The 14,591-nt window shown below is 35.9% G+C and overlaps 2 protein-coding genes across 5 annotated transcripts; one reads left to right on the top strand and one right to left on the bottom strand.

Moving 5' to 3' along the window:
• The first annotated feature begins 5,265 nt into the window (after positions 1-5,265).
• On the top strand, positions 5,266-7,844 carry LOC113695597 (cytokinin dehydrogenase 1-like). The gene is made up of 5 exons (XM_027214723.2): positions 5,266-6,043; positions 6,335-6,462; positions 6,551-6,811; positions 6,907-7,169; positions 7,256-7,844. The coding sequence occupies exons 1-5, from the start codon at positions 5,383-5,385 to the stop codon at positions 7,575-7,577; spliced, it is 1,635 nt and encodes a 544-aa protein (XP_027070524.1). The 5' UTR covers positions 5,266-5,382; the 3' UTR covers positions 7,578-7,844.
• On the bottom strand, positions 7,783-12,943 carry LOC113695598 (uncharacterized). 4 transcript variants are annotated; one of them, XM_027214725.2, is made up of 3 exons: positions 12,743-12,900; positions 9,838-9,937; positions 7,783-8,577 (listed from the first exon to the last, which is right to left on the bottom strand). In XM_027214725.2, the coding sequence occupies exons 2-3, from the start codon at positions 9,866-9,868 to the stop codon at positions 8,189-8,191; spliced, it is 420 nt and encodes a 139-aa protein (XP_027070526.1). In that variant the 5' UTR covers positions 9,869-9,937; positions 12,743-12,900; the 3' UTR covers positions 7,783-8,188. The 4 variants fall into 4 exon arrangements, with proteins under 4 accessions (XP_027070526.1, XP_027070525.2, XP_071911586.1 ...); XM_027214724.2 differs by having other exon boundaries at positions 7,979-8,577; positions 12,735-12,943; XM_072055485.1 differs by having other exon boundaries at positions 7,979-8,577; positions 9,838-9,875; positions 12,743-12,851.
• Between the last annotated feature and the right edge of the window lie 1,648 nt (positions 12,944-14,591).

Here is a 14,591-nt window from a genome sequence, read left to right as displayed (position 1 = left end):
AGAACTAACTATTTGGAAAAATGCATTGATCCGCTTGGAATGCTATTTTCAGGAGTTTTTTTTATGAAAAAATATACTGCAGCGATTTGATGTATATGAAATAAAAAAGTGATTGAAAGATGCGTTCACGAAAACTGTAAAAATTTTTCTGCAAAAAATCACAATCTAAACTTAAAATATTTTCCTACGAAAAATCACGATCCCACCGCGATGCTTCTTTGTCCGGAAGGCAACAAGTACAACCATTCTACAAAAGTGTGTAACACGTTGAATCGACCATAACTTATAGTGAATTAACTTGTACACTATTACATAAATGTAATATTCAGTTAGTGTTAATAATCACCCGTACATGTCAGTTCTGTTTTAAGTTACATGGGGTACAGTCCAGACCGTAGTTTGTACCATTGGCCCGATTGTGGCTGTACTAGATCCTTATCCTCTTTGCCTTACTCCCACAATGTCCTTTTTCAACCTTCAGAATTCTATGCAAATTTTAGAAGTGGTAAAATTTTCACTACCCATAGCAATAGTAAAAGGAGTAAAATTCATCATGCAAGAAACAGCAATGGTATACACATATATTAGATATAATTATGCTTTCTTCTGTTTCTTTTTTTTTTTATATACTTAAAAGTTTAGTAGGTTCCATTCTAATCACCACCGTGAGTCAGAATATGCTTTCGAAATCACAGATCGTTTGCAGATATAATGATGCTTTAAGAATTTAGAAGGAGCATCATAAAGTGTTCATCATGAGTTGTTATTGCTGCTAAAGATATAATGCTGCCAAATAGAAAGAGGATAAGTCAACAAAACTTTAACAAAATAAGGAAGCAATCGGAGTTTTAAAAGAGGATTATATGCATGCTTTTGACGACAAAATTTTCTAGTAGAAATACTTTAATTGGAGAGGTCAAGAGGTGGCCAGCAGGCACGATGAAATGAACCATTTTATTAGCATATTCAAATGAAGCAATTGAACACAAATGAAGTGCACCGAAAGAACATTGAAATTGAATAATGCTTAAAAATAAAAATTGGCCTCCAAAAATGGCTGCAGATTCAAATCAATGCATTGCAAGTGCTGAAGAAACAGAAGAAAATGGAGTAATAATTTCCACAATAGTCTTTTGTTGGACAAAGAAAGCAACTAAAAGACTTATATAATGCAGAATAATTTTGGGGGTTGTCCCAAGTGCTGGAATCCTAGACTCCAAGACCAATCGAGTTGATAGGCTATCTTTTTTAGTGTTTCCCCCATTCAAACTGTCATCTTCTTGTCCACTTCCATTCCTTCTTCATTTTTTTTTCTTTCTGTGCCTTCAACTGTCAAAAGCCCCGATGGAGGGCCAAAGACCACAGGCCCCTACATGATCACCAATGCAAACACAAATGTCATCTTGAATCAAATTGTTTCATTTGACCAAAGATCCTACCACGTCTAAGGCGCTCAAGATATATGTTTAATTAAAAAAGGTAGTTTAATTCATTCGTCAAATATAGACCATAATGGTACGTAAGATAAGTTAATACTATCATAACTACAATATCCATATCTATACTATATATAGCGAGAGAGTCTCTTCTTTGGTGTAAACAATTCATTATCACTTAATATTATTATAAAAAAAATTCCCTCTAATTTAGTTTTCAAACTACTCGAGTTTTTTCTTTTTATCTACCACTAGTATTTTAAGAATTCAATGATTATTTTGTTACCAAGGTTTGTATCCAACTCCATGAGCTACCAGAACAATTAAGTATGGTAATAGAAATTGGTAACCTTTCATGTATTTATATCAGAAAGAGAGTCTTACAAAATAAAATAGTAAACATGAACGAGAATATTAATGTAACAATAGGTACTCGAACCAGAAGTTCAAGCTCAACGAGGGCATGCAGAGCTCTTGTTTCTTGCTCTGGTACGTGTTTAGCATTCTTTCTTTCTTTCTTTGTTTCTTCGCCAATGGCTAGAACATATTCTTATGCTACATTAATTGTTTCAATGTCTCTATTTATTCTCTACGGTGCAATTATTACTGACAATTATAAAGACTCTTGATCCCTACCAATTGGTATGACTGCATATGTACATACCTAGTTGAAAAATATTTTTCTTACAAACTCACAAATTCGCGCCCACGCACAAATGTAGAGCTGCAAATGAGGTGAACTGAGTCGAGTTTTGGCCTAATCAAGCCAAACCTTAATTTAATTTATCGAACTCGAACTCGAACTCGAACTCGATGAGCTGATAATTTTGAAACTCGAACTCGACTCGAATTGAGCCGAGCTCGAGTTCGAAAAAATAAAAATAATTATTTTATTTTAAAAAAAATAAATACAATAATATTTTTTAATAAATAATAAAATATTAAGGATATTTATGTAATTTTACTATTAAAATAAAAAATATATATATATATATATACTCGAGCTCGCGAGCTAACGAACTTAATATTTTGAATTCAACTTTGACTCGATCAGCTCGAGCTCGATTCAGGCTCGATATTGATCGAATTCGAGTTGAGCTTGAATCGAGCTCGCGAGCGGTTCGATTCGTTTGGATCCCTGTATGTATATATGTATGTATGTATGATCAGAATAATTGATGCCAGCTTTGTGGGAAAAAACATATTTATATGTTTTTTTTCCATCTTAGATGTGCATTTATAAAAGAATGGAGAGACATTTTTGGGAATATGCTAATCAGATGATACTATCCTTAATCCTAACAATACAAGGCAGACTTATTCTTGAATCACTGTCCTTACCCATAGTGGTTGAAATGAATGGATTTGTATGATTAACCGCCACTATTATTAATTATATAGACAACTATTCTTTTCTTGCTTACGAATTACAATATACATTTGTCTGCCAGAAATTTGTCAAATGTTAAACATGTCAAGATTCCTTGGTAGTTTATAAGCCCTTTGGGCTTAACTATACGTCACAAGAAAGTATTTCCTCAGGTTTCTTTAGAACTGCATTAGTTTTTAAGAATTAGATGATCATCCACCAATCTCGTACCACTTCCTAAAAACTGGCTTTATACAGACAACAAAAGAGACCGTCATAAGTAAAAAAACAAGGCAACCTCCACAAAAGTATCCTTAATCAAGCAATTACCCTTTGAATTTTTTTTTTTTTTTGGGAACTGCATTTAACCAATCAAGTACATGTAATGAAAGGACCATACCTGTCAAGAGCTAAAGACAATAATAGTTACAGAAAAACACCATGATTGTTAATAGACAAAGCAGCTTTTTGAAAGATTTTTCTGGTTTTGAACATGCCAAAGTAGACAAACTCCAGGCAAGGTAAACGTAGTTAAATTACCTTCCTGCTGATTTCTTTTTTCTTTACTGTTATCCTTTGATGAGTACGATATTTTGTTGTTACTGCTATTTGGTAAATACCTTTCTCTTGAGTCTTTGGCTATGTAGAGTTGCTCCACATTAGTTCACAATTTCTTTTTCGACATTATGAAAGTGAGTGTTGTTGCATTCAAATCCCTTCATTCAATGCCCTCAACTGGCCTCCTGGTTCCCAGTTTCAGGATTGAAACCATGTTCTGATGGAGGTTTTACGCAAAGAATATTCCCAGACTAGTCAAGGATGCAGGCATAAATTATAGAAAAAAGCAGACAAATTCATCTGAATGTCTTGCACACCAAAAACAGAAGCACAAGGTCAACAAAGCCAGTATTCTGTCATATTGCAAACTTGCCGAACTTTCCTATCCTGTGTCTCATTGTATATGCTAATACAATACAAATCTCTAAAACAGATGGCTCATTACAAAATGTTTTTAAGCCGAATAGTTGTCTCCGATTCCCATTTTCTGTCAAATATAAAGAATGTGTTCTGGTTTAATCTTCTTCTTCATTCATATGATAAAGTGTTACTATCACAGTGTAGTTGCAGCCAATCTGACAGACTTTTACCCCACACCAATTAGGACTTTCTTGGAAGTTTTCCAAAATCTAAAGGGGCAATCTGGGGTTGTCCTTGAATAGGATTTGATTTATCTGGATGGTAACCATCTGAATGAACAAGCATCTCAATCAACATTTATGTTTGGAATATAAGGAAGAAGAATGTGGACCTTACTCAGGCCATTGATGGAGAAATCAACTTATGATCCCATATCCATATCTCAACTAAAGATCCCGTGTCTATATCTTGGATGATGCTAATTCCCATAAACAATGTTACTCCAAAAAAAATGAGACCCTCCAACAAAGTGAAATAATTATAACCCTTTGAAGGAATTATGAACAGATTCAGCACAGGACCACCACCAAACTTGAACTGCATGGCACGTAGTAGGGGCCGCACCATCTTTTGCTCTCATAAGAGGAACTTACTAAATCCATTCTGAAAAAAATCTGACACTCCTACTACATCTAGCTGCAAAGCCACCAGCTTGACTTAAAAGGAAAAGGGTTTTTTTTTTTTTTTTTTTAAAAAAAAAAAAGAAAGAAAAAAATAATATGAAAAATCAAATAAATCACTGTTCTCCACAGGAAAATAGAGGTCATAATTTTGCAAGATAATTAGTAAAACAGTAAGTAACGAACCGAGTGTACACTTAATCACTGGTTTAAAATTTAAGTATTTGAGAATAAAAATCACAAGAATATCCAGAGATATCCCACATCTCTAATGTAGGACAAAATGTTGGCCTGTGTGTGTAACTTAGTAAGGGGAAAAAATGAGAATTGAGAAGTCAAAGTTGTTTAATTTTATTCAAAGTGGGGACAAAGCAACCAGAAAATTAACTATTACTGTACCACTATTACTATCAATGTCCATTGCACATAAAATAAACTTGACTTTATGGTTTGTGCTGCTACATGGACACAACATACAGAATCGTCCTCAACCAAAACTGAAGTCACAAGGCTTACCAAATGTGCGCAAAGCGGCTGTTTCCATACTAACTCAGATATACCAATTTTTGCTCGATATGGGATAAAGCCCCAAAAAAGTTTTGATGAGTACTTAAACTCAACAAAGTTTGCTGCAACTCTTGCGAATATTGAAAAGAATATACAAGATCCTCTTTTCCACGGAAACTTTTCATACCCAAAAGAGAAACCAATGGAAATTCCAAAACACCCCATTGCAAATAATGGATGGTACTGATAGGCACTTTGGCCAATGGCTTCTGTTGGAGGTACATCCCTGCTTTTTCTCTACCTCTCTATATATTCTTAAGTCTCTCTTCACTTTGGCTACTCTCCACATCTCTCTTAGGAAGCAAAAGAAACACAAACGAAAGAAATCAGCTTCTCTACTCCTTCCAAAAACCTTTGCCCTTTGCCTCCCTCCTCTATCTTCAAAGGTATAGAGATATTTTTAGAGGTCATCATGAGTTCCTATGCTAATGGCTTGCTCAAATGGAACAAGATTTTCCTCGCGTCTCTCATACTTCTATTGACCAGTTTTACAATGAACAAGAATCACCTGTCTTCTAAACAAACTCTTGCCAAACCTACTGCATCTTTTCAATTGGGTTCCTCGACCATCCGTTCATCACTGGAACATTTAAAACTAGATGGGAATGTCAGTTTTGATAGCATAGATCATGCTGCAAAAGATTTTGGCAATAGATATCATTCTCTCCCCTTAGCAGTTATGCACCCACAATCAGTTTCTGATATTTCCTCCACCATAAAACTTGTCTTTGCTATGGGAGGCTCTTCAGACATCACTGTTGCTGCAAGAGGTCGTGGCCACTCCCTGGCAGGACAAGCACAGGCCAGAGGAGGAGTGATTATGAGTATGGAGTCGCTTCGGCACCCAGAAATGCGTTTTTACCCCGGGAAGATGCCATATGTTGATGTTTCTGGTGGTGAACTTTGGATTAACATCCTGCATGAGAGTCTTAAACATGGGCTAACGCCGAAATCCTGGACAGACTATCTTCATCTCACAGTTGGTGGCACCTTGTCTAATGCTGGGGTCAGTGGCCAAGCATTCCGGCATGGACCACAGATAAATAATGTCCACCAACTAGAAGTTGTCACAGGTATGTTCTTGCAAGCAGTCTTATTTGCTCTTAAAGACTTCTACGACAAAACAGGCACAAGTTACCAGTCTACACCGGGCTATCATATCTGATTTAGCTTTAATGCTGAATTGCTGATTGAGTTTCCATTCCTAGCACTCCATGATTTCATTGTATTAAGGTCATACGATGGATGCTTAATATTGTGCATCGTCCAACCAGCCCTTAAATATTCTCTCTTTACAAATACTTAGTCCTAGTGTGTGAAAAGCACGATTTTTCGGAAAGCCTTGACAGTGATTGCTTTTGTAGGTACAGGAGACGTGGTTAGGTGTTCAGATGACGAGAACTCCGACCTGTTCCATGGAGTTCTTGGCGGATTAGGACAATTTGGTATTATCACACGAGCAAGAATTGCTCTTGGACCAGCTCCGACAATGGTAAGAATCTTCACTATCGTCGAAGATCTTTCCAAGACTACCACTATAGGTTCGTTCATAAATTATATTATGTTATCTCTTGTCACAGGTAAAATGGATAAGACTGTTGTACTCAGATTTCTCCATATTCACCGAGGATCAGGAATTTCTGATATCTTCTCAGAACTCTTTTGACTACATAGAAGGGTTTGTGATCATAAACAGAACTGGATTGGTCAACGACTGGCGATCTTCTTTCAGTCCGAAAGACCCTGTTCGTGCCAGCCAGTTACAATCTGAAGGAAAAGTTCTATTCTGCCTAGAAGTAGCAAAATACTTGTATCCAGAAAACAACTATGACGTAAATCAGGTAACACATTTCTGAGCCCATACTTCCAGAGAGACACCAAATATGTGGTTATCTCAGTATGTTCACAATGACCGGTTACGACGCCTATCTTGCAGAATATTGAGACGATATTGTCAGAGTTGAACTACATTCCTTCAACACTCTTCCAATCAGAGGTCCCTTATGTGCAATTCCTGGACAGAGTCCATATCTCAGAGATGAAACTCCGGAAAAAAGGTTTGTGGGAGATTCCTCATCCATGGCTGAATCTCCTAGTTCCTAAGAGCAAGATCCATGACTTTGCAGCAGGAGTGTTTGGGAACATTATCAGAGACACTAGCAATGGCCCGATTCTCATCTATCCAGTGAATAAATCCCAGTACTTTCTCCATTCACAACCTGATAGATCTTTTGAGAACGATGTTTTGATTCTCTGAACTAATATCACGTGTCTGTGCATTTCAGGTGGAGAAATGGAACATCAATGGTCACCCCCGAGGAGGATATTTTCTACCTAGTCGCATTCTTGTCCTCTGCCATTCCATATTCCACTGGAAAAGATGGTTTAGAACACATTCTCAGCGAAAACAAAAGGATTTTGAATTTCTGTGCAAGTACTCAACTTGGGGTGAAACAATATCTGCCCCAGTATAGCACACAGGATGAGTGGAAAGCTCACTTCGGCAAACAGTGGGAAGTCTTCAGCCGAAGGAAGTCCACCTATGACCCTTTAGCAATCCTTGCTCCCGGTCAGAGGATTTTCAAAAAAGCAGTTGCCTTTCAGTGACAATGACCTTAGGATGATTGATTAGAGCTTTTGAAGTGGATAGAGTACAAGACATGATGCAGGGGTAAAGCTTATGTGTGCCTAGCCCTCTCCAAACCGCACTTTGGCAGGGGCACTGTGCACTAAGCTTACCCCTTAACATCTTGAGGCAAATAGGGTGCTAACCATCAACGTGTAAATAATCTTGTAATTTTGTACAAGAACCTCAGCAAAGGAGCAGTGACTATCTACCTTGTATTAATAAAGAGCGCATCAAAGCACAGATAACATCTGAGCATGAACCCCAAGCTAAATTAGATTCCCCTAACAAAAAAAAAGAAAAAGAAAAAGGGAGCCTATGCGCTCTAGCACATTACAAAAAGGAGACCCAGATGAGACCAAAACAGACTGAGAAACAAGTGTGGACATAAAAGCATTTTTCTGAATGATTAGTATATCTTTTCCAACCATAACGATAAATTCATTGTTGCTAGAAAGCAAATAAGATGTTTGAAGAGAAAGCGGGTCAGGGTTGCATGAACACCATGTACACAAGTAATCACCAGGAACTAGGTCAGGTGTAGGAGAGTAAGCACCACAGTAACTCCATATGACATGCCACAGCTAGAGAATTACTTCTGAGATTCCGTCCAGCCCAGGCCAGGTCTGCTGGTCTCTTTCTGTGGTTCTTCATATATACGGGCATCAAGAATAGAAGCTTCAAAGTCAGTGAAGTCACTTGCAACAGGAAGGAAACTATTTATATCATCTCTAGCTCCAAAGCCCCCTGCCTGCATAACATCTTCAGCTGAAATAGAAGCCTCCATGTTTACTTCCCCTGGAGTTTCTGTATATGCCGTAGGTATATCCTCCTTTATATTTTGCCCAACTTCATTCTCTGCTCTGGAGACTTGCGGATTATCTCTTTGGCCACCTTGTTTCTCTTTTGAACCTTCTACTGTATCCAGCTCTAAATGAGCAGATCCAGCAACCTGACTTTTTGTGCTTTGGTTAGTACTACCTGTTGCATTAGGATTGCGATCAGGTTTAGTTCAAGAGGAGATAAGTGTGTGCAGCTAATCTTAAAGGGTTTAACGTCAAATGCTAGTTGTAAAGTTGCAGAATTATAATCAATTAGATTAGCAAAAGCTGGAACCAGACAAGGCAAGGTAATTAACAACCGAAAATGGCACCATGCAGATGCCTGAAAATGAAAAGAAAATTATGAAGCTGATTTAACAATTGTTTGTAAACTTAACTGCAGTCCTAAAATCTCTGAGAATCATGGATCCACAAAGAGTTTGTCAATTAAGGTTGAAGCAAAATTGTCATATCAGGCCGAAGTCTATGGCTACCGAAAATAGTTTAATGTGCAGGCTTCCGGTCAGTTAATATGAACAGCTGATGAAGTTGAGACTATAACATTCCAGCAATCGCAAAAATCAAAACCAGCATAAGGGCAGCTTTACAGCTACCAAAGCGATACTGTATTTCAAATATGTCCTGGTTCATTCTTTGCTTTAATTTAAATATTGACCAAACAGAATGTCGAGCCTATGAAGACATTTAAGGACCATCAATTGCTCACTTGCTAAAGTTCAAAATAGCTATGTTGCAGCTGATATAGCTAAGTCTTACAACATGGGAGTACTTAACATCAGCTTCTGATCTAATCTGCTCTGCCCACAATTGTCAATTGATGACACTTCCTATGATCAGAGTCTTCCCCATTAGCTTAATTTCTTGGTTGAAAAGGATCTTTTCCAGAATCAAATCTAGTTACTCGTTAGTCAAAGAAACAATATCATTAGACAAAAGTTATCAACAGTTTTTGAAAAGAACCTGTCAGACGTTTACACCTGTTAAAACAAAAAGGCCAAGAACAGATACTAAAACTACGAAATTGTATCTGAAGAACAATGACATCCAATAAGAATATAAAATAGTAAATAAAAGCTAAGTATTAGTTCATCAAGACAATGTGAAGTCAATATCTCAACCAACCAAGACTATTATCATGCTTTTCACACTATTATTGTCAAGGGTCCATGAGGAATAAGCTTCATTTTCAGATTCAGTATTTTACCTCCCTAACTTGAGACAACCAGCTTTACCAAAGTCAGAAAGCAGATTTCCAAAGAAAATTTGCCTTTCCGTTGAACAATTTTATAAAAGAGAAGCTGTTCGATGTATGCGAGAGAGAGACAGATAGAGAGAGAGAGAGGTGAGGAGGTATAGAGTGGAAGTGAGTCAAATAGGAACCTCATAGAATAAGTATTACCTTCCACATCTCTGAAGGAGACATGCTCCATGGTTGATCTGTACTTGCAGAAGAAAAAGGGACACGATCCTAAGTTACTTTCACTCGTCCGTATGATGTACTTCATAACCAGGAAAGACAACAGAAATTGTTAAATAAAGCTTATCATCAAACGAAAAACTCTTAATCGAAAGAATTAACAATATATTGAAGACAAAACCAATGGCATCAACCTATGCCTAAATGCATGAGTCGAAGTAACTACCAAGGTATCAATGAAAAGTTTCAAGGATGCGGGATTAATAGGAACATACTCAGTGTAAAACAATTTTCTGGCAGTTAATTATGCACAGAGTATACATAATCAAGCAGGTAAAAAAAAACTGATCACCAAATGCAATGCAGTATGAATGAAACTTCCGAATCCTTTTAAGACAAATGGTGACTTAAGAGACATAAAAGTTTTCAGTAGTCTGGAAAACATATGATTTGGCTTGCTTTATGCTGCAACTCTAAAATTAAAATTGGATGTGATGTGGTTGGACAAGTTCCCACTTTTTCTGAAGCAACTCAACAACTAGCTTTCGTTGTTTCAGATTATATGTCTCAAACAACTTTCTTCTTTAAAAGTAGAGGTAATCTTCAAATTTTTTCATGTTCTGAGTTATCCAATGCTTTTAGTCTCTCCTTTGAATAACTTCTCCTCCTTATTTTATTGAAGTTCGGTTTTAGGAACTAGGAGATCTCAATTTCTCCTTCAAATAGCTGTTTGTCCTTATTCATTGGAATTCCATTTTAACTCTAGGAATTCTTTAGGCTGTATCCTTAGGAAATACTTTTCCATTTACACCTGTTTGCTTTCAGTTTCAATTAGTCATCTTAGAATTCCTCACTTTCGTTATGATATTCAGTAGTATTTTTGGATATCTTGTGCATTGAGTAAATGAGCATGGGTTCTTTCATATTGGCATCCCTAGTCCCCCTTCTCTAGTGCCTCAAATGGACTTTCCTTGGTCTACAAAAGCACTAAAAAACCTTAAAATATGTATCATCTCTATGCATCTAACACCTAAAAAAAGTTTGGGAGTTAAGAATTTTGAATCTATGTACCTTTCCCTATCATGAGTTAATACTTTTAATTAAATGCATTGACATGTGAGAGGAACTATGTTACAATTTTAACTATGTCAAAGTGCTAGCTAGGTCGCAATAATGGGAGACTTATCTCCATTAGAAAGCCTTCATTGCTTTTATCTTGATCATATCGTGTACGGATGGAGACATCAGTTTTGAAAAGCAAAAGGACATAGAAACTGTGGTAGGCTTGTCATTAGTGACTGTTTTTGTTTATCCTTATATCTTCATGGTATTGAAACCTGTATTCACTCAAGTTAAATCCGCCATTTCGCGTGGGGAGAGCCTTCAAGATGAAAAAACTTCCAGAAGTGTCAAGCTCATGTTTTGTTGTGAAAATGCTCTATACCTGCCAGTGGGTGTTTCATGTTAGAAAGCCCTCAATCATGGTCTTGCAGTCTGAAGAGATTGTCCATACTCATTTGAATTTGTTTTGCTTAAGAGAACATTGGGGTCATCCCTAGCTTCAGAAAGGAAACGAAAAACTGCTTACATCTGATTACAGGTTTGATCTTTATGCTTGTTCTTGATTCATTCTTAAAAACATGTCTAAACCAACCATGTAATTATCATGGATTTGCCATACGTACCATTATAGTATTAGTAGGTTTTGTTCAAACTTCTATTCAGTTTTTGGCAGGGACTTTTAGAAATAATTCTCAACGACCTGATCATTGCAAATTGTTATACAACATTGAAGAGGACAGGAATGTTGTAACCAAGAGAATTAGGTGGTGTAACACTATCCAATACTTTGACTATGAGACTTGATCATTTCTTTGCTGGGATGATATTAAGTTTTTAGTTTTTCCCATTTTCTTTCAGTTTTCCCTTAAAAAAAAAAGACCCCTTATCTACAATTCAGTAGATAAAATGAGAAACTTCAAAAGAAGAACATCAAAAGCAACTTTAAAACTACTCATATGCCACAAACAAACAGAAATTTGAATAAAAAAAAAAGATCTAATTAATGCAAAATCTCCTTCTTCATCTACAACATTTCAACTTCAAACTTCACTGGCTCTCTACACAAATGGACAAGCCAACAGCAATATTTCTTCCCTCTTTTGCTGACAGTAAAATTTCTTGAATGCACAGAAGGGTTTTTTACCAAAATGAACGTGCAAAAGCAACTCAATATGCTTAAATAATGTTTCAGTTAACCAATTGGAATGAAACAAGTTTCGGTCTAAGGATCTGAAAGAGGATCTGCAATCACCTAGAACTGATATTGATTACAGCTCCCTAATTCCATTACTCACATTACTTGTCACTTAAAAATACTAGCACTTCTCCCATACAAAATCAATTATACAAGCTTTTGAATTGTTTTAGTCCCTCAAGTTATTTGACAAATCTCTATCCAAAGTTACTTCTCTGGAGCATGAAGAATCAAAAAATGCTTCTTCCAGAACATATGTGGATTAAAGAAGTTAAAAGGACTAACATAAAAATACTAACTTCACAGAATCACAAGTTTGTCAAACTAGTCAAGCTACTCATTCCTACAGTGGCAAACATCAGTTTTAAAAGCAGCTGTTGCCAATATCACTAACACCCTTCATTTTTCAGGAGCTTATTGCAACTTATAAACGCAGCTACCAAATATATCAATTTGAAATCAATTCAAGAAAACAAATTCTTCCTCCAATATTGACAACACAGAAGAAAAACAACCAGTCATTCAAATGATCTCATTATATATATGTATCATGCATAGGACTGTATTGAACATGATCCCAGTAAAACATGGCGAGAATTAACAAGAAGGGAAAAGTAAGTACCAACATACACTGGAAGATAAAAGAATGCTCTGCCAGGCACTGTTCTTGGAAACTCCAGGAAAATCTGCAAAGTTCTACAACTTTTTCACCCGAATTTTCAAACATGTATGATAGTGTGATTTTAGAGGTGTTGCAAAGTGCAGAAAATAACGTGTATGAGACTTGTGTATGCCACGTTACACTGGCGTTCCATGCCACGCTGCTGATTGCTGATTTCTCATCAATTCTAGGAGTTTTTGGTGCGCAGGCTTGATGGGCTCTGGACTATATTGTCGGCTCTATCTGCAGGAATGTTGAGCCTCCTCCGTTCGAGTGATTGGATGATAATCGGTTGCAAGATGGGTGTCTTGGACAATGGGCTTTATGTGTAAGTCTAATGGACTTAAAAGCCGTGCCATTAAGTCTCTGGACCCAATAACTGGTTTAGTCCTAGTTTCTAAATCCCCATGGATGTGCATGCAGGCTCATTTAAGTGTTTTGGACAGTAGATCATTCGTAAATATTTATTTGTTTGCATTGTCAACCTATTTTTTAATTATATTTTCATTTTACATATATCACATCAAAAAAATATTATAATATTTTTTTTAAACTATTCCAAATAATCTACTATCCAGACACAAAATTCACATGCCGATATTCTAGGAAAGCATAGTAAATGCCTAAAAAAAACAATACTCTAATAGATATAAACCGTAACAAAATTATGTAAATCTAGTTTTGGCCTTCAACTCACGTAAAAATATTCAAGTCTGCTTGTTTAATAAAGTAGTTTGATAAAACTGAAATCTGAAATCTGAAATTTGAATCCATTAAGTTATTAAATTGTTAAATAGTAAATATAATACATTTGAGTGCATATCACATTCAGTGATAAGTTATTCACTTATCACTTAATTTTTGGAGTAAGTTTTGTTTAGAAAATTCAGTGCCATTTAATTAATTCAGATATTCAATTTTTGATTATCAAACGGTCTGAATATATTAAGATATGAATCCATTAAGTTTAAATATTGAATTGAGTTATTAAACAAGGCCTAAATCTCCGCTTTTTTTTTTAACCCTTCCGCCTCTCACTGCACACTTTCTATACAATCAATTGCGGGATTTGACTAGTTCAAATCGCCACTTAATTGTCTCCAACAATAATAAATAAAACTATGTAAATCTCGTTTTGGCCTCCAACTCACCTAAAGAAAATTCAAGTAGGCTTGTTCAAATCTCCACTTAATTGTCTCCAACAATAAAGAGGTTCTAGTACTATTTGTAAGGCAATGTATTAATTCGTTCAAGTATTGTGTAATACATGATAAAGAATTTGAAAAAATAGGATTGTGAAAGACACTTCAAATTTAGAAACAATTCTTAGCCACTATTTTTTCTGCGTGTATCGCCATTTTATCCCTTGTTCCTAAAATAAAGGCATTTTTACCTCTTGATTTGTAGATATTGTTGCCTATTTCTAACATGTCTGGCGATACAAAATTAAAGATTGAGAGAGTTGCAATACATTTGTAATTCTCAAAATTCTAGCATCTGTTGTGTTAAAATGTGGTTAAAATGTGTTTAAACTTTTTCAAAAACATGTTTCTCAAACTCATCCAAGTAGAGCGTTATTGAAAAATTCACGTGATATGGCTAAAATCGTTATTAATATGTAAATTGGGTCTACCAAATTATAAGGTTGGTTTTTTTTATGAACAGTAAAATCCATTAGCAAATTGTTAGAAAATGTCTAGCACAAATTGATTTACATCTCTGCCCTGGTAGCATATTAAACATACACTTGAAATAATAGATCTGCAATTTAACAACAGATACAACAGATATGAATGATTTTGAATAGATTTGAAAATA

This window comes from Coffea arabica, chromosome 6e, assembly GCF_036785885.1.
Source record: "Coffea arabica cultivar ET-39 chromosome 6e, Coffea Arabica ET-39 HiFi, whole genome shotgun sequence".
Classification (NCBI taxonomy): domain Eukaryota; kingdom Viridiplantae; phylum Streptophyta; class Magnoliopsida; order Gentianales; family Rubiaceae; genus Coffea; species Coffea arabica.
Note: the sequence above shows the minus strand (reverse complement) of the source record. Positions and strands in the feature narration are given on the sequence as shown.

Bases quoted from the DNA above. Each gene is read 5' to 3' on its own strand.
- LOC113695598 (XM_027214724.2), bottom strand. From the start codon at position 12,839: ATGTTTGAAAATTCGGGTGAAAAAGTTGTAGAACTTTGCAGATTTTCC. The intron at 9,938-12,734 runs GTACTTACTTTT...CTGGTTATGAAG, and splicing joins TTATCTTCCAGTGTATGTTG to TACATCATACGGACGAGTGA. The intron at 8,578-9,837 runs GTAATACTTATT...CTAATGCAACAG, and splicing joins CTCCTTCAGAGATGTGGAAG to GTAGTACTAACCAAAGCACA.
- LOC113695597 (XM_027214723.2), top strand. From the start codon at position 5,383: ATGAGTTCCTATGCTAATGGCTTGCTCAAATGGAACAAGATTTTCCTC. The intron at 6,044-6,334 runs GTATGTTCTTGC...TTGCTTTTGTAG, and splicing joins CCAACTAGAAGTTGTCACAG to GTACAGGAGACGTGGTTAGG. The intron at 7,170-7,255 runs GTACTTTCTCCA...TGTGCATTTCAG, and splicing joins TATCCAGTGAATAAATCCCA to GTGGAGAAATGGAACATCAA.